Source organism: Canis aureus, chromosome 6 (genome assembly GCF_053574225.1).
Source record: "Canis aureus isolate CA01 chromosome 6, VMU_Caureus_v.1.0, whole genome shotgun sequence".
In the NCBI taxonomy this organism is placed as follows: Eukaryota; Metazoa; Chordata; class Mammalia; order Carnivora; family Canidae; genus Canis; species Canis aureus.
In genome coordinates this window covers 5,271,631-5,295,820 of record NC_135616.1, presented here as the reverse complement: position 1 = coordinate 5,295,820, position 24,190 = coordinate 5,271,631, and the positions used below count along the sequence as shown (strand labels likewise).

The 24,190-nt window shown below is 47.2% G+C and overlaps 1 protein-coding gene across 3 annotated transcripts in view; it reads left to right on the top strand.

The window, feature by feature from the left end:
* Positions 1-216: 216 nt before the first annotated feature.
* Positions 217-24,190, top strand: part of RAB31 (RAB31, member RAS oncogene family) — a 129,249-nt gene continuing 105,275 nt past the window's right edge. The window contains exon 1 of one of the 3 annotated variants that reach the window (XM_077899958.1): positions 217-385. In XM_077899958.1, coding sequence (XP_077756084.1) covers positions 347-385 — 39 coding nt within the window. In that variant the 5' untranslated portion in view covers positions 217-346. Of the gene's footprint in view, positions 386-20,312; positions 20,461-24,190 lie in introns of those variants that run through there. The other 2 variants (XM_077899957.1, XM_077899959.1) reach the window with 2 other exon arrangements.

The following is a 24,190-nucleotide window of genomic DNA, read 5'->3' as shown; positions in this document are numbered from 1 at the left end:
CAGAGCGGGGTCCGCTGCTGGGCAGGGCGGGGGCGGGGGGCCCCCCGCCAGGGACGCCGCAGGTCCGGGGGGCGGCCCCGGGGTGGCCGGCGCCGTCTGGGGGCGTCCCCGGGCGCTGGGGACCGCCGAGGTTCGACCCGGAGCCCCGGGAGGAGCCCGGCCGGCGGCCACGTGACCCACCGCGGCGGGGCCGGCGGCCCAGAAATAGCAGCGGCGGCGGCGGTCCCGCCCGCGGGCCGCGGCGAGGGGAAGGCGGAGACTCAAGGCCGCGGCTGGGCGCGGGCGGGCGCGGCGCGGCCCCGGCCCCGGAGGATGCTGAGCCCCTGCCCGCTCCGGCCCCGAGCACATGATGGCGATACGGGAGCTCAAAGTGTGTCTTCTCGGGGTGAGTCCTGCGCCGCCATCTGCCGAGGACACCCACGTCCGAGCGCCCCCCGTCCCCTGCCCCCCTCGTCCGAGCGCCCCGTGGCCCCTCGTGGCCCCCCTCGTCCGAGCCCCCCCTCGTCCGTGCGCCCCCTCGTCCGTGCGCCCCTTGGCCCCCCTTGGCCCGCCTCGTCCGAGCGCCCCCTGGCCCCTCTTGGCCCCCCTGGTCCCTCTTGGCCCCCCTGGTCCGTGCGCCCCCGTGGCCCCTTTTGGCCCCCCTCGTCCGAGCCCCCCCTCGTCCGTGTGCCCCCTCGTCCGTGCGCCCCTTGGCCCCCCTTGGCCCGCCTCGTCCGAGCGCCCCCTGGCCCCTCGTGGCCCCCCTGGTCCGTGCGCCCCCGTGGCCCCTCTTGGCCCCCCTCGTCCGAGCCCCCCTCGTCCGTGCGCCCCCTCGTCCGTGCGCCCCTTGGCCCCCCTTGGCCCGCCTCGTCCGAGCGCCCCCTGGCCCCTCTTGGCCCCCCTGGTCCCTCTTGGCCCCCCTGGTCCCTCTTGGCCCCCCTGGTCCGTGCGCCCCCGTGGCCCCTTTTGGCCCCCCTCGTCCGAGCCCCCCCTCGTCCGTGTGCCCCCTCGTCCGTGCGCCCCTTGGCCCCCCTTGGCCCGCCTCGTCCGAGCGCCCCCTGGTCCCTCTTGGCCCCCCTGGTCCGTGCGCCCCCGTGGCCCCTCTTGGCCCCCCTCGGCCCCCCTCGTCCGAGCGCCCCCTCGTCCGTGCGCCCCCTCGTCCGTGCGCCCCTTGGCCCCCCTTGGCCCCCCTCGTCCGAGCGCCCCCTGGCCCCTCTTGGCCCCCCTGGTCCGAGCGCCCCCGTGGCCCCTCTTGGCCCCCCTCGTCCGAGCGCCCCCTCTTCCGTGCGCCCCTTGGCCCCCTTTGGCCCCCCTGGTCCGAGCGCCCCCTGGCCCCCCTCGGCCCCCCTGGTCCGTGCGGCCCCGGGCCCCTGCCCCCCTGGTCCGTGCGCCCCCTGGCCCCCCTTGGCTCCCCTGGTCCGTGCGCCCCCGGGCCCCTGCCCCCCTGGTCCGTGCGCCCCCTCTTCCCAGCCAGGTGGCGGCGGGGTGCGAGCCTGCCCGGAGCTTCTCCCTGGGTCCCCCCGGGCCGCCGCCGCCGCGCTCCCTCCGGCCTCCGAGGCTTTCTCCTTCGCCTTTGATAATTTCCTTCCGGCGGAAACTTTAAGTTATTCAGCCAAGGCTCCAGAGCCTTTTTGCCTCCCGGGGGCAGTGGGTTTCTTCACTTTCTTGCGGGGTGGAAAGAAAGCCCAGCGAAGGGCGAGAAAGCACGAGGGGCTGACCCGGCGGCAAGGTGACGGGGCGGGGGGGGGGTCCTGGGCAGCCTCGGTCTCCGGAGAGAGGCGGGATGAGAAAGTCCTCCCATCACCGCTTCCCCTCCCAAAGCGGGTCTTTCTGAGTCTGAGGAAACGGGAAAGAAGCCACAAGCAAGGACAGAGACAGACACCCCAGCCCTTTGCATCGGCAGGTCTGCGGGTGATGCGGGCCGCGGAGAGTTCAGATCACCTTAGGGTCATGCCCTTCTGGGGGCCCACATCAAACCCCAGAATTTCGTCTTTTGAAAGAGCTGGTTTCCAGCAGTGTTTCCAGTAGCCTTTGGCATCCAACCCGAGGGTAGTGCCTCTGGCAAATCCCAGAAAACTGTTTCCTACCAAGAAGAGCAGCAGAAGGGTACACTCATTGTTATTTAAAAGAAATGCTAACTGGCCTGTCCAGGGATGTAGAGACGCCTGTGATGAGAAGATGGTTCCAGGTTAGGATTGAATAGTACCGGAGCGGCCAAGTGTCTAGGCTCCATCTAGGCGCTTTGGAACCTCTGGCTGGACAATGTTCTTGACTGTCTCCCGTCACTGCCTCTTGCCAGAACTGTCCTGTATACTAGATCGGCCGGTTCGCCTAGAATTCCAGGGGACCTGCCGGGGGCCCTCCCTTCACTGCAAGCCTAGGGACAACCTCCCCAGCGTGCCCGCCTCCAGCTTGCTCAGCCACAGCTGGGATCTGCAAAGGCTCCTGCCCTGGGGCTCCTCCGCGGACCTCTCTTAGTGTTGCGGGGGTGGGTTTCCCTCTCTGCCGGCCTCTCCAACATAGTCGGGACATAGATGTCAGGGATCTCGTGTTTTCCTTGCGAGGCATCATTTCAGCTTCACGGAAGGCCTTCCAAGACTTGCGCGGAATGTCCTGTCCCGAGGAATCGAGAGCGACTTTGACATATGTTTTGTGTGCGGGATTGACCTTGGGAGTAAATGAAGTAGGAAATGTTTGCCTCCTTCCCACTCCCCACCTCACCCTTTCTCCCTCGTCATCCACTTAGGTGGCACAGCCCGTACCCCTCACATGAATGATTTCCACTATTCAGGGATGAGTCTCTGTATCCTACAGGGAAATGGATCACTGGCGATTCAATTCTGGGCAAGTACTTCGGTTGCCTCATCTCTGAAAGGGACTCCATAGCATCTTCCCTTTTAAGGCAGAGGATTAACCAGATGATCTGCTAAGATATGTGGTTCCTGCTAACCTGTGATTCCACGGTGACAATTAGCAAGGCTGGACGATGAGATAGCTGGAGGAAGTCCCTTTACTTCTTTTCTTTTCTCTCCAAGGATAAAGCATAATCTTAGTGGCTTCCTGGAGACACTGCCTCACCCTTGTTTGATGGTTATTGGTAGTGGCTCTGTTGGTAGGAGTGTGACTTGGGAGAAAAGAGCTTTGCCAGAGCAAGAAGGTATTTCTGGGCAGATGGAGGCTTTGAAGCATCATTCTTGTAATACCACATCCGAGGCTTTGTTTTTTTGAGAGTGGCTCCAGGTTTCTGTCTTGTTTGGGTCAGAGGGCCAATGACCTTGTCACCCCCGCTGAGTAAAATTTGTTAAGTCCTGTGTTTTGGCTGGGCCTGTCCTGGATAAGCTGTGCGTGATAGGCTGTGTTCTCAGCTGCTCATCCATATGGGGGGCTTCTCTGAGTGAGTTGGCATTTGAGTGAGGTCAGAGCCATTTTAACCACTTTGGGTTCACTCTTGATTTGAGAAAGAACCTGCTAGGGCAGCCCGGGTGGCTCAGATGCTTAGTGCCACCTGTAGTCCAGGGCGTGATCCTGGAGTCCTGGGATTGAGTCCCACATCGGGCTCCTTGCATGAGGCCTGCTTCTCCCTCTGCCTGTCTCTGCCTCCCTCTCTCTCTCTCTTTCTTTCTGTCTCTCATGAGTAGATAAATAAAATCTTAAAAAAAAAAAAAAAAAAAAAAGAGAAAGAACCTGCTAGCTCAGTGACTAAAAGAAGGACTCAAGGCCAAGTCTGAAAGTCCTCTTAATATTTTAGCAGGAGCCCTGAGCTCCTTTGTTTTCTGTGTTGGGTGATCCATCTTTTCTGGATGAAGTCTTCCATGTGGCTAGTCTTCAGCTTCCTGTTTTTCAGCCATCACCACAACTCCCTGGAGTCCCAGGATGACTGAGACCCTACAAGCCATATCCTCTGTTCCCATCACTTTCTCTTGGGCCCCTTTGAGAAGACCATGGAGAATGCTGACATAACCAAAGTCTGGCTGTGTGGGGAGTATAAGGGGGCTAGTCTTCTTGTGCCTGGCTGTTTGCCTTGAATGCTGTGTGGTTACTCGAGGATGCACACTTTCCGTTTAAGGCACAAGATTGTTTTAGGCATAGGCAGTGCAGATTTTTATCCCTTTTAGCTGTAGTCTGCAACCTCTATGTGGTTAGAGGTTCCTGACAGGAGGGTCATTTACAACAGGTGTTCACATGTCTTCTCCACCTGGGTCTGTGCCTTTCAGGACTCTGAGGTTCGACAAGTCTATTGTATTTCTTTTGGTGAGTGCTTCCAAGTGGAATCCACAGCAGACTGTGGAGCATTCTCTGAATGTTTTGTGCTCTTAGAAAAACCAAGGACTTTAAGAGCTTTGGGCTTATTTAGGCTACCTGTTATGAATTCTTGACTCTCATTATTTTCACGGGTGGACTTTCTCATTTTTTTTCCTAAGTGTCTGTGAATGCCCTTTCCTGGGCTAAGGCAGGTCCCCCCCTTGGAAGCCAGCTGTGCAGGAGGATGTGCTTGATAGGGGCACACACTGGGAAGGGGGCCTCATTAGACACCTGGAGCCCAGGAGGCTTGTTCTTGTCAGTAAAGTGCCCGTCATCCCACGTTGTAATCTGAACTAGCATTATGAAACATGTAGCTTAAAAACAACCCTCTTAAAAACAGCAAAGTATGTTAAAAAAAAAAAAACTAACAAAAACAATATTGAGGCAGCAGCTGTTCCAACCCCAAAGGTGGAAAGCTTCCCAGTATGCATTTTTAACACACATCACCACGTGGCAAAAAGCAAGGGGAGAGAGAGAGAGAAAGGAGGAGAGGAGGAGTGGGGTGGGGGGGGGCGAGGAGGGGGAGGAGAGGAGCTTTCTTTTCATTATTTCCTCTGGGTGTGTACACTTAAAGACTCCTTCCGGATGGAATCCCAAAGAGATTTATATTTGGACTTTGGTTGTCTTGACAACAGTTTAGAGATTTTTGCCACTTCCTCAACAGCTAAGTGGCATGGTTAACGACAACCGATGATGTCCTGCTTCTGGTCAGGAGCTTGGGGAAGCCTATCCTTCTGGCCTTTGAATCTATATGCTTCTTCACAGAGCAAACACCTGGGATTTGGTGTGATGTCTGGGCAGTGGACACGTCAGACGTGTGCACATCCTCACATGAAGGGGCTGTGTGATCCTCAGAGGCTCCAGGAGCCAAGAGTGGGACAGATTTCTGCTCCCAGTAAGCAGATGAACCAGAGCTGTGGAACCTCAAATGGACTGCTCTGAGTGATAGCACCCCACCACCGAAAGTATTCATAAGGTTATATGAATCTGTTAGAGTCATTGTGGTGGAAGGAAGGAGTGTGTAGGATGGGGGGGCTGGGCCAGGAAATCATCAGAATTGCTTTCCAAGTCTGAGATTCTAACATGCTCATTTGCAGTAGTTCCCAGAAACCAGCATTTCATGAGTGAGGGCTGGTGGACAGGCTAGAAACCTAATTTCTTCCTTATTTTTCTTTTTAAGATTTTATTTATTTATTTATTTTTGAGAGAGAGAGAGAGCATGAGCAAGGGAGGAGAGGGAGAGGGAGAAGCAGACTCCCTGCTGAGTGGGGAGCCCAATGCCGGACTCGATCCCAGCACCCTGGGATCATGACCTGAGCCAAAGGCAGACACTTATCCGACTGAGCCACCCAGGTGTCCCAAACATAATTTCTTTCTTACCAAACTTGATTCCTCCATAAATTGAACCCTTTATGGTAAGTGTGATTCTGGCTTGAAAATAAATATAAATGACATAGTGAGATATCTTTCCAGAAGAGCACAACATATGATAACACCCAGCACCCGGGCCTGGTGGGTGGAATCCACCAAGGTCTCTTTGTTCCCTGGTGTTCTTTTTTGTTCAGGGTCAGAATGACTGCATCTCTCTGTCAGCTTCCAGAACTCAGTGCATCTCTGATGTGCATCAGAATCCCTTATGGAGCATTTTTAGACTTCTCATGGTCCCTCCCCATCCCTTGTCAGGCATGTGGCCCCCACCTCACCCCCTGGCCCAGTGTCACTGTTCCCTTGTCATATCCCTCAGGACTGCTCCAAGGCTATTGCCTTTGGAAAATACAAAACTTCACATTTTAAGATGCTAGGATGTGAAAAGATTTTGAACTCACGAATTAAGAAAAGGTCTTCAAAATTAATTGTGTCCAACAAGTTAGACCACTTTTAGTGTTTGCACGTCTATGCGTATATTACACTTTATCTTTTTTTTTTTTTTAAGATTCATTTGAGGGAGAGAGTGCACATGTGTGTGCAGGAGCCTAATGGGGGGGAGGGGCAGAGGGAGAGAGAGAGAGAGAATTGCAAGCAGCTCCTGCTGAGCATGCAGCCCCACTCAGGGCTGGATTCCATAACTCTGAGATCATGACCTGAGCTGAAACCAAGAGTCTGCTGTTAGGCCGCTCAACTGACTGAGCCACCCAGGCACCGTGCATTTTCTTTGTTTTTATAATTTCTAATATGTGCTTGAAAATGAATAGGCATTCATTTCCTCAGCCACTCGCCATTTATGTAGTGCTTCTTTCATGCCAGGAGCATGTGGGTGGCTGCAGGGAGACAGGACAGCCAAGATCCTTGTCTTTGAAGCGCTCTGTCATTCCTGGGATGTGGACACATCAGCAATAAATTAAGTGACATCACTTGTATTCCTGCGACAGCACTTGCCACAGAGCCTGGTCACTCCCAGGCTGCCCACCATCCTGTTGACTCAACTATCTCCCTAGCATGAGGTCTTTTATTTTTAACTCCTCTTTACCCTTGTTTTATTTTAAAAAGTCTCAAACTCACAAAATATTGTAAAGAGTATTACAAGGAACGTCTGTAGATCTCTCATCTAGATTCAGTGGGGATGACATTTTGCCAATCTTGCTTTATCTCTCTGTCTCTAATGTATTAAATAATACTATTTTTTCCCCTGAACTATCTGGAAGTCAATTGCTGACATTATACCTTTTGAACCCTAAGTACGTAAGTATGTATCTTCTAGGAAAAAGGACATTTTCATGCACACTTGTGATACATCCAGAATTCAACAGAGATATAACGATGTTGAGCATATGGTTCATAATTAGATTTTCCTGTTGTCCCCAAATGTCCAGAATAAGAGACCATATACTATGTTTGCTTGTCATGTCTGTCATCTAAACGGTTCCCTTCCTTTATTCTGCCACGAATGCAGGCTACTTGTCTTGTAGAAAGTCCCAAGATCTCGATTTGTCTGAGTGCTACCTCGTTGCTTCTTCTGGGCTATGCATTTTGGTGAGAAGATAACATAGTAGGGGTTGAATGGTCTTATTTTTAATGTGCTCCTGCATAATATTAAAATTTTCTTTCCCATTTACCTCTATAGCACTCATTCAAAGAATATCTTTTAGCTTCTACAAGTGCCAGGTAGTGGTATGTCTGAGAAAAACAGAGCTTGGACCTTGCGGAGCTTATTACATTTTAGTGGAAAGGTGGGAAAACGGATTCTGTGGCTGGTTAGAAGGTGGCAAGTGCTATGTGGAAAAACAGACCTGGCCAGAGCTGGGGAGGGGCACAGGAGTTCTGGAAGATGGAGAGCAGGGAGGCAGGTCGGAGGGTGAGAGTGAGTGCTCAGCCTCCGGGAGGAGACCAGATAGGGCCTCTGCTTTACCCAGGGGTTGACTTTGGTTTTGCAGCTTCTGTTGCCTGATGTGATCACTGGGCTGCTGAGAGTCCTGTAGCTCCTGAAGAACCAGAGTTGTCTGTCTTGTTGCCTAACTTTGTCAGCAGAAATAAGGAAAAGAAAAGGGGGCTTTCACATCGGGGACACCGAATGGGTTTCTCACTGTTGAATCTGCTGTTTCGATGAATCTTTTTCTGATGTATTTCCTTGCACCTGTTGCCTCAGACCTGCTCTGGCTTCTGTGGAGGTCATGAACTGGACTTCTTGCTCAAGATTCAACCCAAAATGTAGCCCCAGGCTGCTTTCAGTTCCTCCAGAGCCACCTGGGGGACCTGTGTTATCAGAATGTGAATGAGCCCTGGGGGAGAGTAAGCGGAACCCAGGGGAAATCCTTTCCCTCATACTCTCTCTCTCTACTTTGAACAAAGTAACAGAGAGCTGGATCCCTTTTTACCAAAAGTATTTGTTTTTCTAGAAGAAAAAGATAATGCATTATCCAGTATCACATCCTTTTCTCTCTCATAGTCGGTATTCTAACCAGAATCTGCAGGTGGAATGCAGAGTCCTAACAGGTGCTTCTGTCAAAGACTTCCCTGAAAGGGAAGGAGAGAAAGTGGGAGGAGAGGGAAAGAAAGACAAGAGAAGTGGAGGAAGGTTGGGGAGGAGACAGGAAGAGAGAGAGAGAGAGAGAGGGAGGAATGCACGTGCAGTGTGTGCACAAACCAGCATGAAGAGTATCACATTAAAGCTACCCACTTGCCCTCTGCTGGCACAGGGAAAGAGCAAAGTGTTCCTGCGTTTTTGTTTATTTGTTGCTTTTTTTGTTTCTGGTCAGGCTATTGGTCAGGGCATTTACATTTATGGCAAACTTAATGAAGAAAGTCTTAAAAAAAAAAAGGCATAGCACCAATGCTACGTACTTCATGGACTTACCTTTCAGGAGTTAAAATATTTTCTCAACCTTTCCATAGTAATCTTCTGAAGAGCTACTTTCTTCATTATAAAGTAATACATGCTCATCTAAATTAAATTTTGAATCTAACTATGAAGTGAGGGCAGTGATTGAGTAGTGAAATGATAAATGCTGATTTTCGTTTGAGACCACAAAGACTAGGCATCCAGGACTATGCCTTTAGCCTTGTTTCTTTATAATGACACATAATCATACAAACTTGCCAGTCTTGTTTCCTCTTGTTAGCTGGAAATCCTGCAGGCACGAAGAAATCCGTCCACCTGCTCTCCGTAACCTCCTGGTTCCCCTTCTTGTAGCTCCTCTTTCCCTGTCTTTGGTTTTATGTTCAGATGACTGCTTTTAATGTTCTGATCAACATCAAGTTCACCGTCCTGCTCTATGGTTTTTTTTGCTGTCTCTGTTCTTTCCTGCCCTGCAGGACCATTTTCTTCTATTCTTTTAATTTGTTTTTTTATTCTCCCCACCTCTCATGGATGAATCATCAGACTGGCTTGAGAGAGGCATCGAGGGCTTATCTCTTAGAGGGAATGTTTCTAGCTGATTCTTCACTTGCTTCCCCACCGCTGAATGGGGGAGTATGGCTGAGCTGAGCCTGGTGACCTTCCCTGCTGCCAGGGTAGACCTGGCCAGAAAACCTGGCCAGGCTTCCCCTTTGGAGAATAAAGCAGGCAATGGGGTCTATATAGTAAATGAGGGTTAACTGAGGGCTGTGTGCCTTGAGAGATGAATGGAGCTCCTCACTGCAGATGTGTTATGTGGCTGCTATGCTATAGGCACAAGAGAACAGTTTCCAGAGAAGAAGGGACAATGTCCTGGAGGAGTTCAGTCCAGCAGTGTACTTGGTGTGATGGGGCACACATGGAAAACAACCCCAGGCCACCCCACGGGATGTCACATGATGCTTCATTGCCCCATGTTCCCAGGGAGGGGCCGGGGAGCCTGGGAGAGGCCAGGGAGGGTGTGTGGGTGCCTGCTGCTGAGCCCAGTGCAGAGGAGGGAAAAGTTGTAGAGAGAGGGAGGGAGGGAGGTGCTGGTTACAATACGTATTCATGGACAGGATAAGGTTCTAAAAAAACTCATTTGTCGAAGTGGTTATCCCCATGGGGCGGGGGACTGATGTGCACTTAAAAATAACTTACTCTTTCTCTTCTTTTGTTTATTTAATGAGCATACATTGCTTGTGTGAATAATTTAAAACCTCTTAAAAATTTGCTGCAGGGCCAAGGAGATGTTTGATGGTTAGAGATCCCTTTAGTTGTTACTGGAAATAACTGATAATTTGATAATAGAACTGGAAAGTAATTTGGGTGAGACCATGAGAGGTCCTTGAAATGTGAAGGTTATACCTTTGGGCTGCGAGGTGCCAGGTCTGTCACTGACGGGACACACACTTGAGTGGCTTATCAGGTCATGCTGTGCTCTTATCCGTGTGCGTCAGTATTTGGTCTGGCCGTGACCTCTCCAGGAGCAACAATGCTGGCTTCCCCACCCACCATGCTCAAATCTAGTATTTCTCAAAATGAGGTTTTGTCATTCTGCCCATGGGGGTAGTTTTCTGCACCTGTTCGTTTCAATGCTGTTCTTAATAATAAATAAAATTATTTATTTTACAATAATTAATTATAATGAATTAGTAATAATAAATAAAATTACACCCTGGATCTTCAGGGTGATCACTGTGTGACACAGCTGTGTCAACGTCAATGCCCATAAAAACTGGCTAATGAGACAAGAGCCAAGACAGAGTTAGTACAGAAATTAAGCATGGGTCCATGTGAAGACCCAGTGATCCTGCAGCACATCACATATTTTCCAGGCTCTATGCTAGGGTTTGGGCATATAGCAGGTAGCAAATCGGACCCACAGTCCTGACCTTGTGGAGCTGACATTCCAGTAGGAGTGACCACTACTCATCAATACCTAGTACTGGTGATACTTGAGGTGGAGAGAAAGCTGGGGGCTGGGGGGGGGGCGGCCCTGAAAGTGCTGCCTGGAGGGGTGGTTAAGTAGGCACTTGAGAAAGGCCTCACTGAGAAGGCCTTTGAGTAAAGACTTAGAGGCAATATTCCTGAGTTGGCAGAGGGGACCCCCAAGGCTAGGTGGGAGGGGCATGCCTGGTGAGTTTGAGCGCCAACTGGCAGGCCAGTGTAGCGAGAGCAGAGTGACCATTGGGAAGGGAGCAGGAGGAGGTTTGGGACCTGAGTGTGTTGGGTCTTGTGGGCAGTGAGGGAACTGTGGCATTTCCTGGGCATCAGGTTGGGGGGACTGTTGGAGGTCTTATGCAGAGCAGTAGCAATGGCCTGACCTCCCTTTGATGCGGATGGTTCCAGCAGCTGCGTGGAGGGCCGACCACAGGTAGGGGAACTGGTGGAAAGCCAGGTCATGGTGATTTCCACTAGAGCGTAACAGCCTAGGCCGTGAGCAGGGTCCCATTCTGGCTGTTTTTTTTTTTTTTTTTTTTTTTTTTTTTAAAGATTTTATTTATTTGTTCATGAGAGACAGAGACAGAGACACAGGCAGAGGGAGAAGTAGGCTCCATGCAGGGAGCCTGATGTGGGACTCGATGTGGGACTTGATCCCGGGACTCCAGGATCATGCTCTGGGCTGAAGGGAGGCACCAAACCGCTGAGCCACCCAGGGATCCTCCCCCATTCTGGCTGTTTGAAGGTAGAAGTGAACACTTTACTGACAGATCATTTGTGGAGTAGAAGGGAATCATACCATCATCACGTGGTGACAGTGTGCAGGGCTCTGCAGCCCTGAGCTTTATAAGGTTATCAGAGCAACATTATCCATCACAGTAGACTGATACTCATCTGGAATGTTGTTGGTTTTATAGTTTAATTTGTATTTAATTAATAGTTGTCTTTATTTTATAGTTTCAGAATAGCATGAGCAGCTTGTGTGTACTTTTATTATTTGTATTTATTTACACTATCATTAATGTCTACCTTGGGATCCATGGGATTGCTTTTCCCCTTAAAAAAGCCAATGGAGTCTTAAAAGGGCCGAGATACACTGCTCTAACCACTAAGGCCGGCCCTCGGTTAATGAGCTACTGTCCCTCATGAAGTGTGCAATGTTGGCAGGACTGTGGGAAAGAAGGCTGGATTGCAGGACTCAGGGGCCCTGAGCGTGCCCTCTGCAATGTGGAGATGTGTTCTTAGCTATGCCAAGTGCTGGCCCAGGATGCTATTCGCAGAGGACTAGGCCTCAACCATGCGATGCGATCCTGCTACTTTTTCTGGTGTGATGCAGCTCATGGACCGCCTGGAAAATCCTAGACCCTCCCGTAGAGATACCTGGATTCTGTTGAAGCCTCAAAGTGCATGTGACCAAATAAAGTAAAGAATGCATTAGGCTTTTAAAAGAATGTTCTCATAAAAGCATTATTTATATAAGCATGAGAATCGTGAATTTATTTAGAAATCTCCCAGAAAAATTCATTTTAAAAGGAACTAGTAATAAATATGGTCTGTAGATTTTTCTTTTGTTCTACAGATTTTGAAAAGAAAGATCTCTATTTTAACAGCTAAGTTATATTATTTGTAGATCTCTACCTCATAGGTCAATCTTAGTAACATAACCTAATATGTACAATAAAAATAGAAATATTTTAAAGATATTGTTAAATTTTTGATTGTGTCATTTACTGATTCGAGTATGTTGCTGCTGTTAATGTGAATTGTGTTATTGCACATTTCACTTCCGTCAGCCTTGTGCTTCTGAGTTGTGAATCACCACAGTTGTGTCACAGCTAACCAGATGTGCATATCCTTGTTCTTGTTTTCGAGCAGTGTAGTTACAGACACTCTGCTTGTGTCTTCATACGTCCTCGGCTTCTTCCTTACAAACGCTATAATAGTTTATAATTGCCTCTACCCCTAATCCTAGTGAGGTCAGTAATAGTTGAGAAAGATTGATGCACAGTTGGAACTGAAACTAAAATATACTCTGTTCTCCGATCAAGAAAGCACTTCAGAATGCCTTTGGTTAAGAAGGACGTTGTTATATAAGGGCACCTGGGTGGCTCAGTTGGTTAAGCGACTGCCTTTGCCTCAGGTCATGATCCCGGGGTCCTGGGATCGAGTCCTGTATCAGGCTCCCTGCTCAGTGGAGAGTCTGCTTCTTCCTTTCCCTCTACTCCACACCCACCACCCCCTCCCCCCGCCTGCTCATGCTCTCTGTCTCTCAAATAAGTAAATTTTTTAAAAAAGAAGGATGTTGCCATACAGAGGAGCTTGAAATCAGTCTGGTGTATGAATATCTCTGTAATCCTAACAGCTGACATGTACTCATGTGCCAGACACCATCTGAGTGTCTCATTTATCTATTGTTGTGTAACAAGCCACCGCACACTTAGCAGCTTAAAAGAACCATGTGTTGTTTTTTTTTTCATAGTTCTGTAGGTTGACTGGGCTCAGAGGGCAGCTCTTGCCTGGGTTTCCTTGCCGGTTCAGGCCGATGCTGGCTGGGCCTGGAGCCATCTGTAGGCTGGGTCACTCCCATGTCTGGTGCCTGGGCTGGGGTGGCTGGACCAGCCAGGGCCAACCAGATGTCTCTTTTCACGTGGCCTCTCCACGCATTAGCTTGGGTTTCTTCATAGCCTGGAGTCTCAGGGTAGGTAGACTTGTCACCTGGGGGCTGGCTGTTTCCAGAGGGAGTGTTCCATGAGTTTGGGCAGAAGCTTCTTGTGACCTAGCCTCCTAGAACCCAGAATGTCATTTCTGCTACATGTAATTGATGGAGCAAATCACTAAGGCCAGCCCAGAAGCAAAGGGAGGAGATTTACACTCTGCTTCTTAATAGGAGGAGTGACAAGAATCTGTGGCCATCTTTCATCTCCTCCAACTGAGTAAGTGCTTTACATACATTCTGGCGTCACGGGACAGAAGGGTGCGTTCTCTTGTTGTCCTCACCTTGCTGATGAGGAGGCTGAAGCTCAGGGGATAGTAACATGTACAAACACCACTAATAAATGAAGCTTTGTGGATTAGGACTAGTTTTGTGTGACTCCAGAACCCAGTGCACTTAACTACTTTGCTGTGGTGCAAACCTTAACCATTATTAGTCACAAATTACTTGTTCACAGCTGGCATGTAGTAATGACAGAGCACCGCTGGTTCAATAGAAAGGGATCATTAAAAAACAAAGGGTTTGTGTTTAAAAAATAATCATCACGGAATCAGGTTTGAAGTACATACATGGAAGCAAAGGAGGCAAATTCCCATGTCAGGGTCCTGGCCAGGTGTTCTGGGAGGTAGGACGACAGATTCTCACTTCTAGGAATGTATTATGTAACAAGAGGCAAAGTGCAATATCAGGACTCGGTGACAGTAGGGAGGTCCTAACATGTCCCCAGCTGCTCTAATGCACGGTGACAATGACAACAAAGCAACAGCACCTCGTAAGGCTGCAGTGGGCACCCCATGGATGTGGTATGCTTCCTGTCTCTGATTTGCGGGTGTGAGAGTTTTTTTTTTTTTTTTTTTTTCAAAATGCCAAATTACCTTTATTTTGTTGAGATCTTTAACAATATAAAAAAGTTTGTATTTCTTCATGGTCATATCTTTATCCAACTTTTCAAAGATTCAATAATAGAAACAGCCAAATGCCGCTACAACACAGAATAAACTGTCATTCGTGAAAACATCACGAGTGTAGTTGTCAGTGTCAGCATCAGACACAGTGAGCAGCCACGCTGATGGGGGTGGGGGTCTCAATGGGCGTGACAGGTTCTTAGTTGAAAGATCTGGAGGGAATATTCCTTCAGCTCTTTGTTCTCCAATCACTACTTGTACCACCATTTTATATCGGTCAAATCCCATTTCTTTTAATTTGTCTTTAACGGTTTCTGATAAACATTTTGTGAGCTGAGGCATTTCTTCTGGAGAGTATTCAGCATTTGCCAGCTCCTCCTTAAGCACAGCGTGGATACGGTCCTTAACCACAGAGGGGCCGAACCTTTGCTGGACAACAGGCCGCAGACTCTAGGTGTTCTCAGCCCCAGGCAGCCCGTTGGCGGCGCCTACAGAGAAGGACGCCGCGGCCCACAGAGCGGCTTGGGGTGTTGACTACTTTGCTCCAGGTCCAGAGCCTGTGTGTTGGGGAGCGGCCTGGAACCCAGGCTTTCTGGCCTTTCCCCATTTCCTGGCTCACGTGTACAGGAAGCACTGTTTTACTTTGGTCCTTTTATTCCTTTACTCTCTCATCAGATGCGTGTTAAGCGCTCGGTCAGCAATGTCAGTTTGCAAATTGTGATCCATCTGTAAGGAGGCCAGCCTGCTAGATGGGTGGGGCCTGTTAGATGTTAGAAGTTTCTAGGTCTGCTGGTACAATGTCATCACGACTGTGCCGACCTCCTGCCTGGCAGCTCAGCAGAGCGTGGCTCAGTCTCTGGGCAGGGAGACCCGAGTGCCTTTTCTGTCTTTGCCACTTAACTAACTCATGTAACTTCTGGGGCTCAGTTTCCTCCTTTGGAAAATGCTGACAATTTGCATAAGTAGCCCTTCTAACAGGGAGTCCTGCCTGGGAAATCAGAAAATTCTCTTACCTCTTCTGCCATGAACCATTTTACATCCTGATAACCTCAAGGCTTAGAGGAGTTTGAATAGATTGTTTCTACAAGAGGATTCCAATTTAGAAGTTTTCTTTAAACTTCTTTGCTATGGGATCTGCAACGCATAAGTGCTAAGTAATAGCTTTTGATTTATTCAGTATCATAGAACTTCATTATTTTTACTAACTTGACCAAATTTATAACATACTCTTTAAATTTTTATATTGAAGTGTAATATTCATATAAAAAGGTCCACAGATCTTAAATGTGGTGCACAATGGATTTTTACAAAATGAATACACCTATATAAACACAAACACAAAGATCCAGAAACAGTGTTGGCAGTTCTTCAGAAATCCACCGTGTTCCTCCTTCCTGGCATTAGCCTTCAAAAGGGAAAGAAGAAGAAAAAAAAGCAAAAAAGAAAGAAAAGTAAACTATTCCTTTTTTTTTTTTAAACTATTCTTCTGATTTCTAACACCATACCATTACAGTTGACCCTTGAACAATGTGGAGATTAGGGGCACCGACCCCCTGAACAGTTGAAAATTCCTGTATAACTGTTGACGCCCCCTGAAACTTAACTACTGGTAGCCTACTGTTGACCAGAAGGCTTACCGATAATATAGACAGTTGATTAACACCTATTTTGTATCTATTATATACTGTTGTTACAATAATAGTAAAGTTTTCTCTAACTTCAGGGAAGAGAAAATGTCACTCAGAAAATTATGAAGAACAGGGCACCTGGGTGGCTCAGTCGGTTAAGTGGCTGCCTCTGGCTTAGGTCATGATCTCAGGGTCCTGAGATGGAGCTCCACATTGGGCTTCCTGGTCAGTGGGGAGTCTGCTTCTCCCTCCCCCTGTTTGTGCTCTCTCGCACACTCTCTCTTCAAATAAATAAATAAAATCTCTAAACCTTTAAAAAAGAGAAAATCATGAAGAAGAGAAAATGCTATAGTGTATTTATTGAAGAAAATCTGTGTGTGAACAGACCTGTGCAATTCAGACCTGTTCAAGGGTCAACTATATTTTTGCTTGTTTTTAAATTATAACATACTTACTCAAGGATCTTCATTATTTTAAAGTAATTATACTAAAATTATTTAAATAAAACTGCTGTTTAATAGGAGCTCCTAAGCTCCTAGAACAGGAGCCTCGCAGCTGGTGGGTGGGGGGTGCCATCAGGTCACAGGGTGTGGGGACTGAGAGGCTGGCCTTGGCAGGTGGGGCTGAGTAGGCTGCAGTTGCCTGTGTCTATTGTCCAGTGCTAGACAACTAGCATCACTTTCCAAGGATAATGATTGGGACATGAAAAGGGTTGGAAAGCCATAGAGGCCTATGTTAATTAATTAATTAAATGGGAAGCATAATTAGGTGTAGATAAATAAGCCTTTTAGAAGTGTTCAAGGGTGTTTGAAAGCAATTCTGTCAAGTATTAAAGATACCGTTCCTGTGTTTTTAAAGATTTTTACATTTATTTACCAGAGAGAGAGAAAGAGCACAAGCACGAGGAGCAGCAGAGGGAGAGGGAGAAGCAGGGTCCCCACTGAGCAGGGAGGGAGCCCTGAGGACCCTGAAATCATGACCTGAGTTGAAGGCAGATGCTTAACTGACTGAGCCACCCAAGGACCCCTACTGTCCCTATTTTTAGTGAAAAAAAACCTTCTATGAAGAAAATATTTGTTAAGACCCTTCTTCCTTAAAGTTTTTTTATTTTTTATTTTTTAGAGACAGCGAAGCCATGTGTGTGAGTGGTGGGGGAGGGGCAGAGAGAGAGGGAGAGAGAATCTTAAGCAGGCTCCATGCCCAGTGCTCAGCACTCGGCATGGAGCTGGGAGCCTTAGGTGGGGCTCGATCTCACCACCCTTAGATCATGACCTGGGCCCAAATCAAGAGTCTGGGTGCTTAACCAGCTGAGCCACCTAGGTGCCCCTTCCTTAAAGTTCTTTTTAATGTCTAGACTTAATATATACTTGTAAAGAATAAAAATGGTACAGAAAGTTTCCAAAGTGAAAAATGAAAAGATGATCATCTTCCACTGGTAATGTCTTATGTTTTGTATGTTGTTTTCTAGATATGGTCTGTGCATAGTCAAGTGTTATTTTCCTGCCTCTTTCACTTAGAGGTAAACCTTGACTATCTTCTCTTGTCAATATATATTGATCTACTTCATTCATTTTAAGAGTCACATAGAATTCTCTCACAACAATATATCATGATTTACTTAATTGATGCCCTAATGATAGATGTTTGGATAGTCCGACTTTTGATTTTTGCAAATAGTTTGCAATAAAACCCTTGTATCCAAATTTTAATGTGTGTGAAATATACCTGTAGGATAATTTCCAGAAATAGAGTGTTGGGTCAGAGATATATGAAGTTTTTATCTTTAAAAAGATACTGTAAAAGTAACCTCCAAAATATTGTACCAACTTATATTCCCTTTAAGTGTTGAGAGTATGATTTTCCACACCTTTACTAACAATGAATGTCATCAATATTTTGGTAATATTATAGGTTAAAATGATAACCTGTTCTGATTTGCACTTCTTTAATAATGAATATCTTTTCATAGGTTTATTGACTGTTTTTTTCTGTTACTTAACCTATCCACATCATCTGCCCATTTTTAATTGGGTTGTTTTTCTTATTGATTTGTGAGAACCCTTTGCATATTAAGAAACCAAACCCTTTGGCATTTATATTACACATATTTTTCCTCAGTTTGTTGGTTTCTATCTTACTTTGTTTACTATATTTTTAAAATCATACCAAATATTTAAAAACCTTTATTTAGTCAAATATGTCAGTCTTTTCTTTTGTGGTTTTGATGTTTTATGTCTGGCTTAGAAAGTCTTTCCACACTCTAATATTACAAAAATTGCTACTTATATTTTTATTTTCCTCTACTACTTTTATAGTATTTTTTAATTAAATTTTTTTGATCAAATGGAATTTATTTTGGTACAAAATGCCAGGCTGGGATTAGGGTTTTTAAAAAAATTTTAAATGGCTCAGTTTACTGATGAATTCATTTTTATTTACTGATCTGATATGCTATTTGTGTAAAAAATGAAACCCTATGTGTACCCATGTGTACATGGGTCTATTTCTGTATGCCATATTATTCTATTAAAAAATCCATTTCTGAATCATTCATATTCAGGAAAATTTAGACATAGTCTAACGGCATCAGTTTATGGTAGCTGAATGGCATAGGGTGCCTTGATCATTCAGGGCTGAAAGTTGGAACTCATTAATCAATTTGCTCATTCAACAGATATTTATGCACCCTCTAATTAGCACTATTAGCCACTGTTAACATGCAAGAGTTTTGCTAGGTGCTGAGTCTATGGTGAGTTTTGATTGTCTATGACAATGCCAGTTTCACTGAGAATAACAATCTGGAACACTGTATACTGAATTAATTTGGTGGTTACTGGAAGACACTTCAAAGAGTGAAGGGTAGGGTAGCTAAACGAAAAGAGTAGTGTTGGGAGCTGAGTCTTAACTGGGGTAGACCTGGCTCTGAAGTGTGGTGGCTCATGTGTTTGGATCCGTGGTAGAAAAATAAGCAAGCAGAGTGATGATTTGCATTTTCCACCATCTACAGCACTTGGGTATTTTCCATGCTGTAAATCTTTATTTTTTTCCACTTCAGTGTGAGCAGGATCACTTCCATTGGAGCTAGTCCAGAAATTGCCATGTCAGTGGGAATTGTGAGTTTAAGAGTTGGGGATAAATTGAGCTTAATATTTAACACTGTCCACTTAAAATGATCCTAGATGCTAGGATCTCCCCCAAATAGTGAGTGGTGCTGGAATCATCATGGCACCAGGTTTCTGTGCATGTCATGTATGGACTGTAGGGCACATGCTGTGGTGAATAAAACAATGACCCCATACTATAGTGGGGTCCTGGGCAGCTGATTGCCAGTCACACTGGGGATAGGCTGCTTCTAGGAAGATGGCACTTTCTGTGCCCAGAGCTGACCCATTCATCAGTATCAATAGCCATTCTACAGGCACAGCTTCTTTATTCTGATTACTTGGTTGCCTTAGAATTTGATTCTTACTGTCTGCTTGCAGTCCCAACCAAACCCCAAACTCCATTCCACCTTCCTAGGCTGTCATTACCATCAGAAGTCAGCCCAAGTGGGTGTGGCCAGAACTCATGGGTCAGGGGACTTGGGTAGGTCTCCCAGCTCCCTGCCTCTGTTTGTTGCTCTATTGGTCACAGCCCTGTGCCCTCCAGCACAGCTCCTAGCCCTTTAGCATCTGGCCTCTCCATTAGTCTTTAGACTCTGGCCTACCTTCCCTCCAGACTGAGAGAGCCTCAGAGCAGTCTTCCGGTGTTCATCTAGATAAATTAGGTCTCCGAAGTTGGAGGACATAACTATCAGAAAGAAGCAATTTGAGAAGCACGTTTTTTTTTTTTTTTTTTTTTTTTGATGGGAAAGGGTGGTTGGTAAAGTGAAGTTACTATTTTAAAAAATATATTAATTATTTAAAAACAAGTTTCTATTTCTTATACTTAGGCACAAAAATAGGTGAATTTTGTTGACATGTGTCTACTTCTCCCTGAGAAGAGAGGAGTATATAAAAATGTAGAGGAGAAGGAATGTGTTCTGTTTTATGGAGAGGATTGCTGTGTAGCAGACCTGTTACCTGTTACATGGGACTAAAGAGAGGGGAAGGAGGGAAGGATAAGACAAGGTGAAGTACTCGGGCCCCTCAAACCAGTTGTAGAAAGTAAATACAATGACCCTTGAACGACATGAATTTGAACTACACACTTTCACTTATATGTGGATTTTTTTTCAGTAAATAACTGTAGATGTATTTTCCGTATGATTTTTTTTTCCCGTATGATTTTGTTGTTTGTGTCATCAGTAAGGCTTCCAGTCATCAATAGGGTATTAGTTAAGTTTTTGGGTGGGGGTCAAAAGTTATATGCAGGTTTACACCTGGGCAGGGGATCGGCACTCCCTAACCTCTGCATTGTTCAAGGGTCAACTGTCATAGTATCTATCAAACTGCCCATGCTGGGCACTGGGCAGACTCTCCCTGCATCGTATTACCCCAACTCAATAAGGTGCAACTCTTATTATCATCATTGTCAGTTGAAACGGAAGCCTGAAGAAGTTAACAACTTGCCTAGGGCCTGGCGTCAGTTAGTGGCAGGACTGATGTTTGCCTCCAGGCCCACGGACACCAGAGACTGCTGTTAAACCACCATGCCAACTGCCTCCCATAAAGGGGCAGGATGTTGTGACCTATCTAAGGAGTGAGTGTGGTCAAATTTGGTACTTAAGTTGAGATTTAAGCTCAGCATAAGCTTCCAAAGATGATAGTGGCCAGGGCTGATCCAGTGCCAGGTTTGGTGAATGCTGGGCTCATCCTCAGCGAGAAAGGAGGAAGCCCATGCCCCTGGACCATGGTTTTAGCTGGGGAAGTATGTGTGGGGTGTGTCTCCTTCCAAGGCTTCAGTGTTGTGCAGGATGGAGCCTATCTGGATGCAGGTGCCTTTAGTGGTGACATCTGAAGAGTGGCTGGAGGGATTTTCTTTGTTCCGGGTGGTGTGGAAACAGAGCTGGGCCACCGCAAGGAGGCACAGACATGTTCACTAGGTATTTTCGGTAGCTCAGGATAGCATTTTGCCCAAGCAGAGTTCTGGTCACTGGTGGAAGGAGAAGGGAGACCATGGTTCTGGGCCAGGAACCTTAGAGTGGTTGCTGCAGAGGGACATGGCCTGGCCTCAGTCAGCCTTGGGCGTTAACTGGCTGTCATTGCTGTGCCTTTCCTATGTTGCCCCCTGGTTGGAAATAGGCTGCTGGGTACTGAAGTGAGACACTGAAAGTATTCGTCAGCCTTCTTTTAAAAACTGCACGCATTTGTTCAGGTTTGTTGGAAAGAATAGTTCAAGATAGCTGGAGCTTTTATGAGAGCCCGCTGAAGTGGAAGTGTGTGAAATTGGAAAGACAGATCAGGAGGGTCGGAGCTCAGGGCTCTTCTACAACGATCCTCGGGCTCCGGCCGCTGCAGGTAAGGCCTGGGGTTGGGGTCTTTTCTTTGAGCTCCGGGGGCTGAGCATTTATTGAGATAGTACCTTTAGTTTTTGCTGTGGAGCTCTCCTCTGGGGGGCAGGGGGCAATGGAGCGGTCAGCCCGGATGGGCATTACCTCGCTCCCGGCTGGAACCCGACGCGGCCCGGTTCAGTCTCCCACTCACGCGTGAATCCACACCCGCGAACGGGGACATTCACACGTAGGCCCCGCGCTCATGCGCTCTGAACGGACAGGCCTTACCGCAGCGGGAATGGTCCTGCGGCCCTCGGCTGTCACGGGCGGGAGGCTCGTGTGGCGGGGTTTCCAGATCACCTGCGAGAACACTTCTCAGCACCCGCAAGGTGAGCCGGGGGGTGGGGGGGTGGGGGCTGCACCTGCGTGGGAACTGACCCGCCTCGCTGGGTCTGCGTCCTACGACTAGGACAATGCGGTCGACCGGGCCCTTACGCTTGAGGAAATTCCTCTTGGCATCGACTCCCGGGGTCGGCAGCTCCTGCACCCCGCGGAGGTGAGCAGGGCAGTGCCTGCGGGGCCGAGGTGGCCGCAGGTGAGCCGCTCTGACCAGTCAGGGGCTGCGTCCCAAGGTGCTGGGGCGCAGCGGTGGATGCGCTCCCGGGACCCGCAGTGACCCGGCAGGCGGGCGGTGGGGAACCGTGTCCAGCTGACATCATGGGGGCATGTGGGCTGGCACCCAAGTCGATCACCCCCAGCTGGGTTCTCCAGTTTCCTGAAAACCCCATGAGTTAGCCAGAATTGTGGCCCTCACCCCATCCCACCCCATATTTGTGTCCTTCAGATGCGAGCATCAATGAACCCTACTCCTCAGTTCATGCCTCCTTCTTATCCTCCCAGGCCCATGTACAGCCTTTCTTTTTCTTCTTCTTCTTTTTTTTTTTTTTTGTTTACCTCGAATTAATTTGTTCTTATTTCTTTACTCCACTTCGGGCCCTCTACACAGCTCTGACCATTCTGTTGTGTTCATTGTGTTTTTGTTTTTGTTTTTATTTCTATGCCAGTATTTTTTCTGTAAATTTCCTTTCTGCTTAAAGACGCCTAGTCAACCTCCAACCCTAACTTTGTGGTGTGGTGAGATTGTCAGGCCAGGTGGGAAGTGTGACCATAGGCTTGAAGAAGTGCAAGTACAGAGGAGTAAGTCATATTAAGTGAAGGTCCCTGAGCTGCAGGAGGAAAGGAGAGGCAAGGCCGGGGTGGGGAAAGGATTCCAGATAAGAGATACCAAGAAAGTCCAGAGAATCAGCCCCATGGAAGAAGCATTTGTCCAGGTCTTCACCACATGGCACCTCAACCTGCTTTTCGCTCCCAGTTGGCTCTGTGGGCCCAGTTAGCCCATGAAGGGATAATGGATTGGCAAGGTGAAGAGGCACAAGGCCTGCAGGCCACATGGCCCTTGCAGAGCTGGCTTCAGTGACTGTTGCAGAAGAGACAGAGGACATGACCAGGGAGTGATGGAATCTTAAGTCAGAAGGGGCACTGAGAGGCAGTCCTTGGCTCTGGCCACCAAAAGCTTCCAGAGGTGGCCACCTTTGTCCTAGGACCAAATCACTGTGTCTGTGAGCCTCATGAAGGGAAAGACTCACCAAGTGATTGAAAGCCCGTCTCTTTTGCCTTAGCATTATGTGCCAGACATGTTGTACGGGATTTTATTCTGTCAACATCTATTTATTCTTTTAAAAAAGAGTGGTTTTTTTTCCTCACTGTTGACCATCTTGATATAGAAAGTAATATATTTTTTGTCTTATTAAAACATTTAATTTTTGTTCTAGATCATAAACCTAGAATTTATACTCTACAAGCTTGCTACCCACAGTTGTTACTGATCTTTTAACATGGGTCCTTTCTCCCTAGGGGACAATGCGGGATCAGAGCTGGCCGAGGGCCTCCTCATAGGTGACACTCAGTGACACTGGAGGCTGTGTGGAGGGGCCTTCTCTGTCATTGAGGGGGCACTCTACCCTCCTGCTTCCTTCTTGTTCATTTGTTGACTGATAGAGCTGATATTTCCCTGTTTGTGGGTTTATATTTGTTCATTTATAAATTCCTTGATGGCTTAGAACGTCAGAAGAGAGGCATTCATCCTGGGAATTTTTGGTAAATATTTGTTGTTTGTGTTAATATGATACCACACATCCGAAGCCAATTCAGTAAATGTTTGTTAATAATCAGATTTGCCAAAGGCAGGGGAAGTCCTAAGTGGGTTATGCTTTCAGTTTCTAAAAAGCCTTCAGACCATGATGGTAATTAAGTTGCTTTCAAATAATTTGTATTAGAATACACTAATTTATTTTGAAAGCACAGTACTTTTTTATGTGAATTTCCAAGTTTTGTCCTAATGCTAGGAAGGTTTCGATGGCAGTGTTTTGAATTATTGTTGCATGAGAGTGGGCAAGCGCTCATTATTTTTCTTTTAAATCTGTGCTATCTCTAGCCTACTCTTTCAAATATCTATTGAAATTTAGTACCTTATTTGCCTTGTAAATGTTTTATGTACCAGTTATAAGAGCAGATCAATGGATTTATGTGTCTAACAGAGGCTCAGTTAATTAGTTTTGAATAGTGTGCCAAGGTGACACTCTCAGTTTTATGACTTTCCATAGATGATGGATTCTGCTACTGTGACAAGGTCAAGCACATAAAAGTCCCAATCAAATGCCATAGAAAGCACAGTTCCATATGTCAGTTTAATTCTGTAGGAGTCTTTTTGTCAGCATAGCTGGGGATTCCATCTGTTTCAATTTAAGATTAGAGTCTGTTATGCTTCTATAGCAGGTAATATACATGATGTAATATAATTCCTGATATAATATAATACGGACATATAGTACATGTAATGTAAATGGATATTATATGTAATATAAATATAAAAGTATATTTATTTAGATTGTAGTAGAGGCTGAGTGGGCGGTATAGTATCTGTGATTCAGTATATGA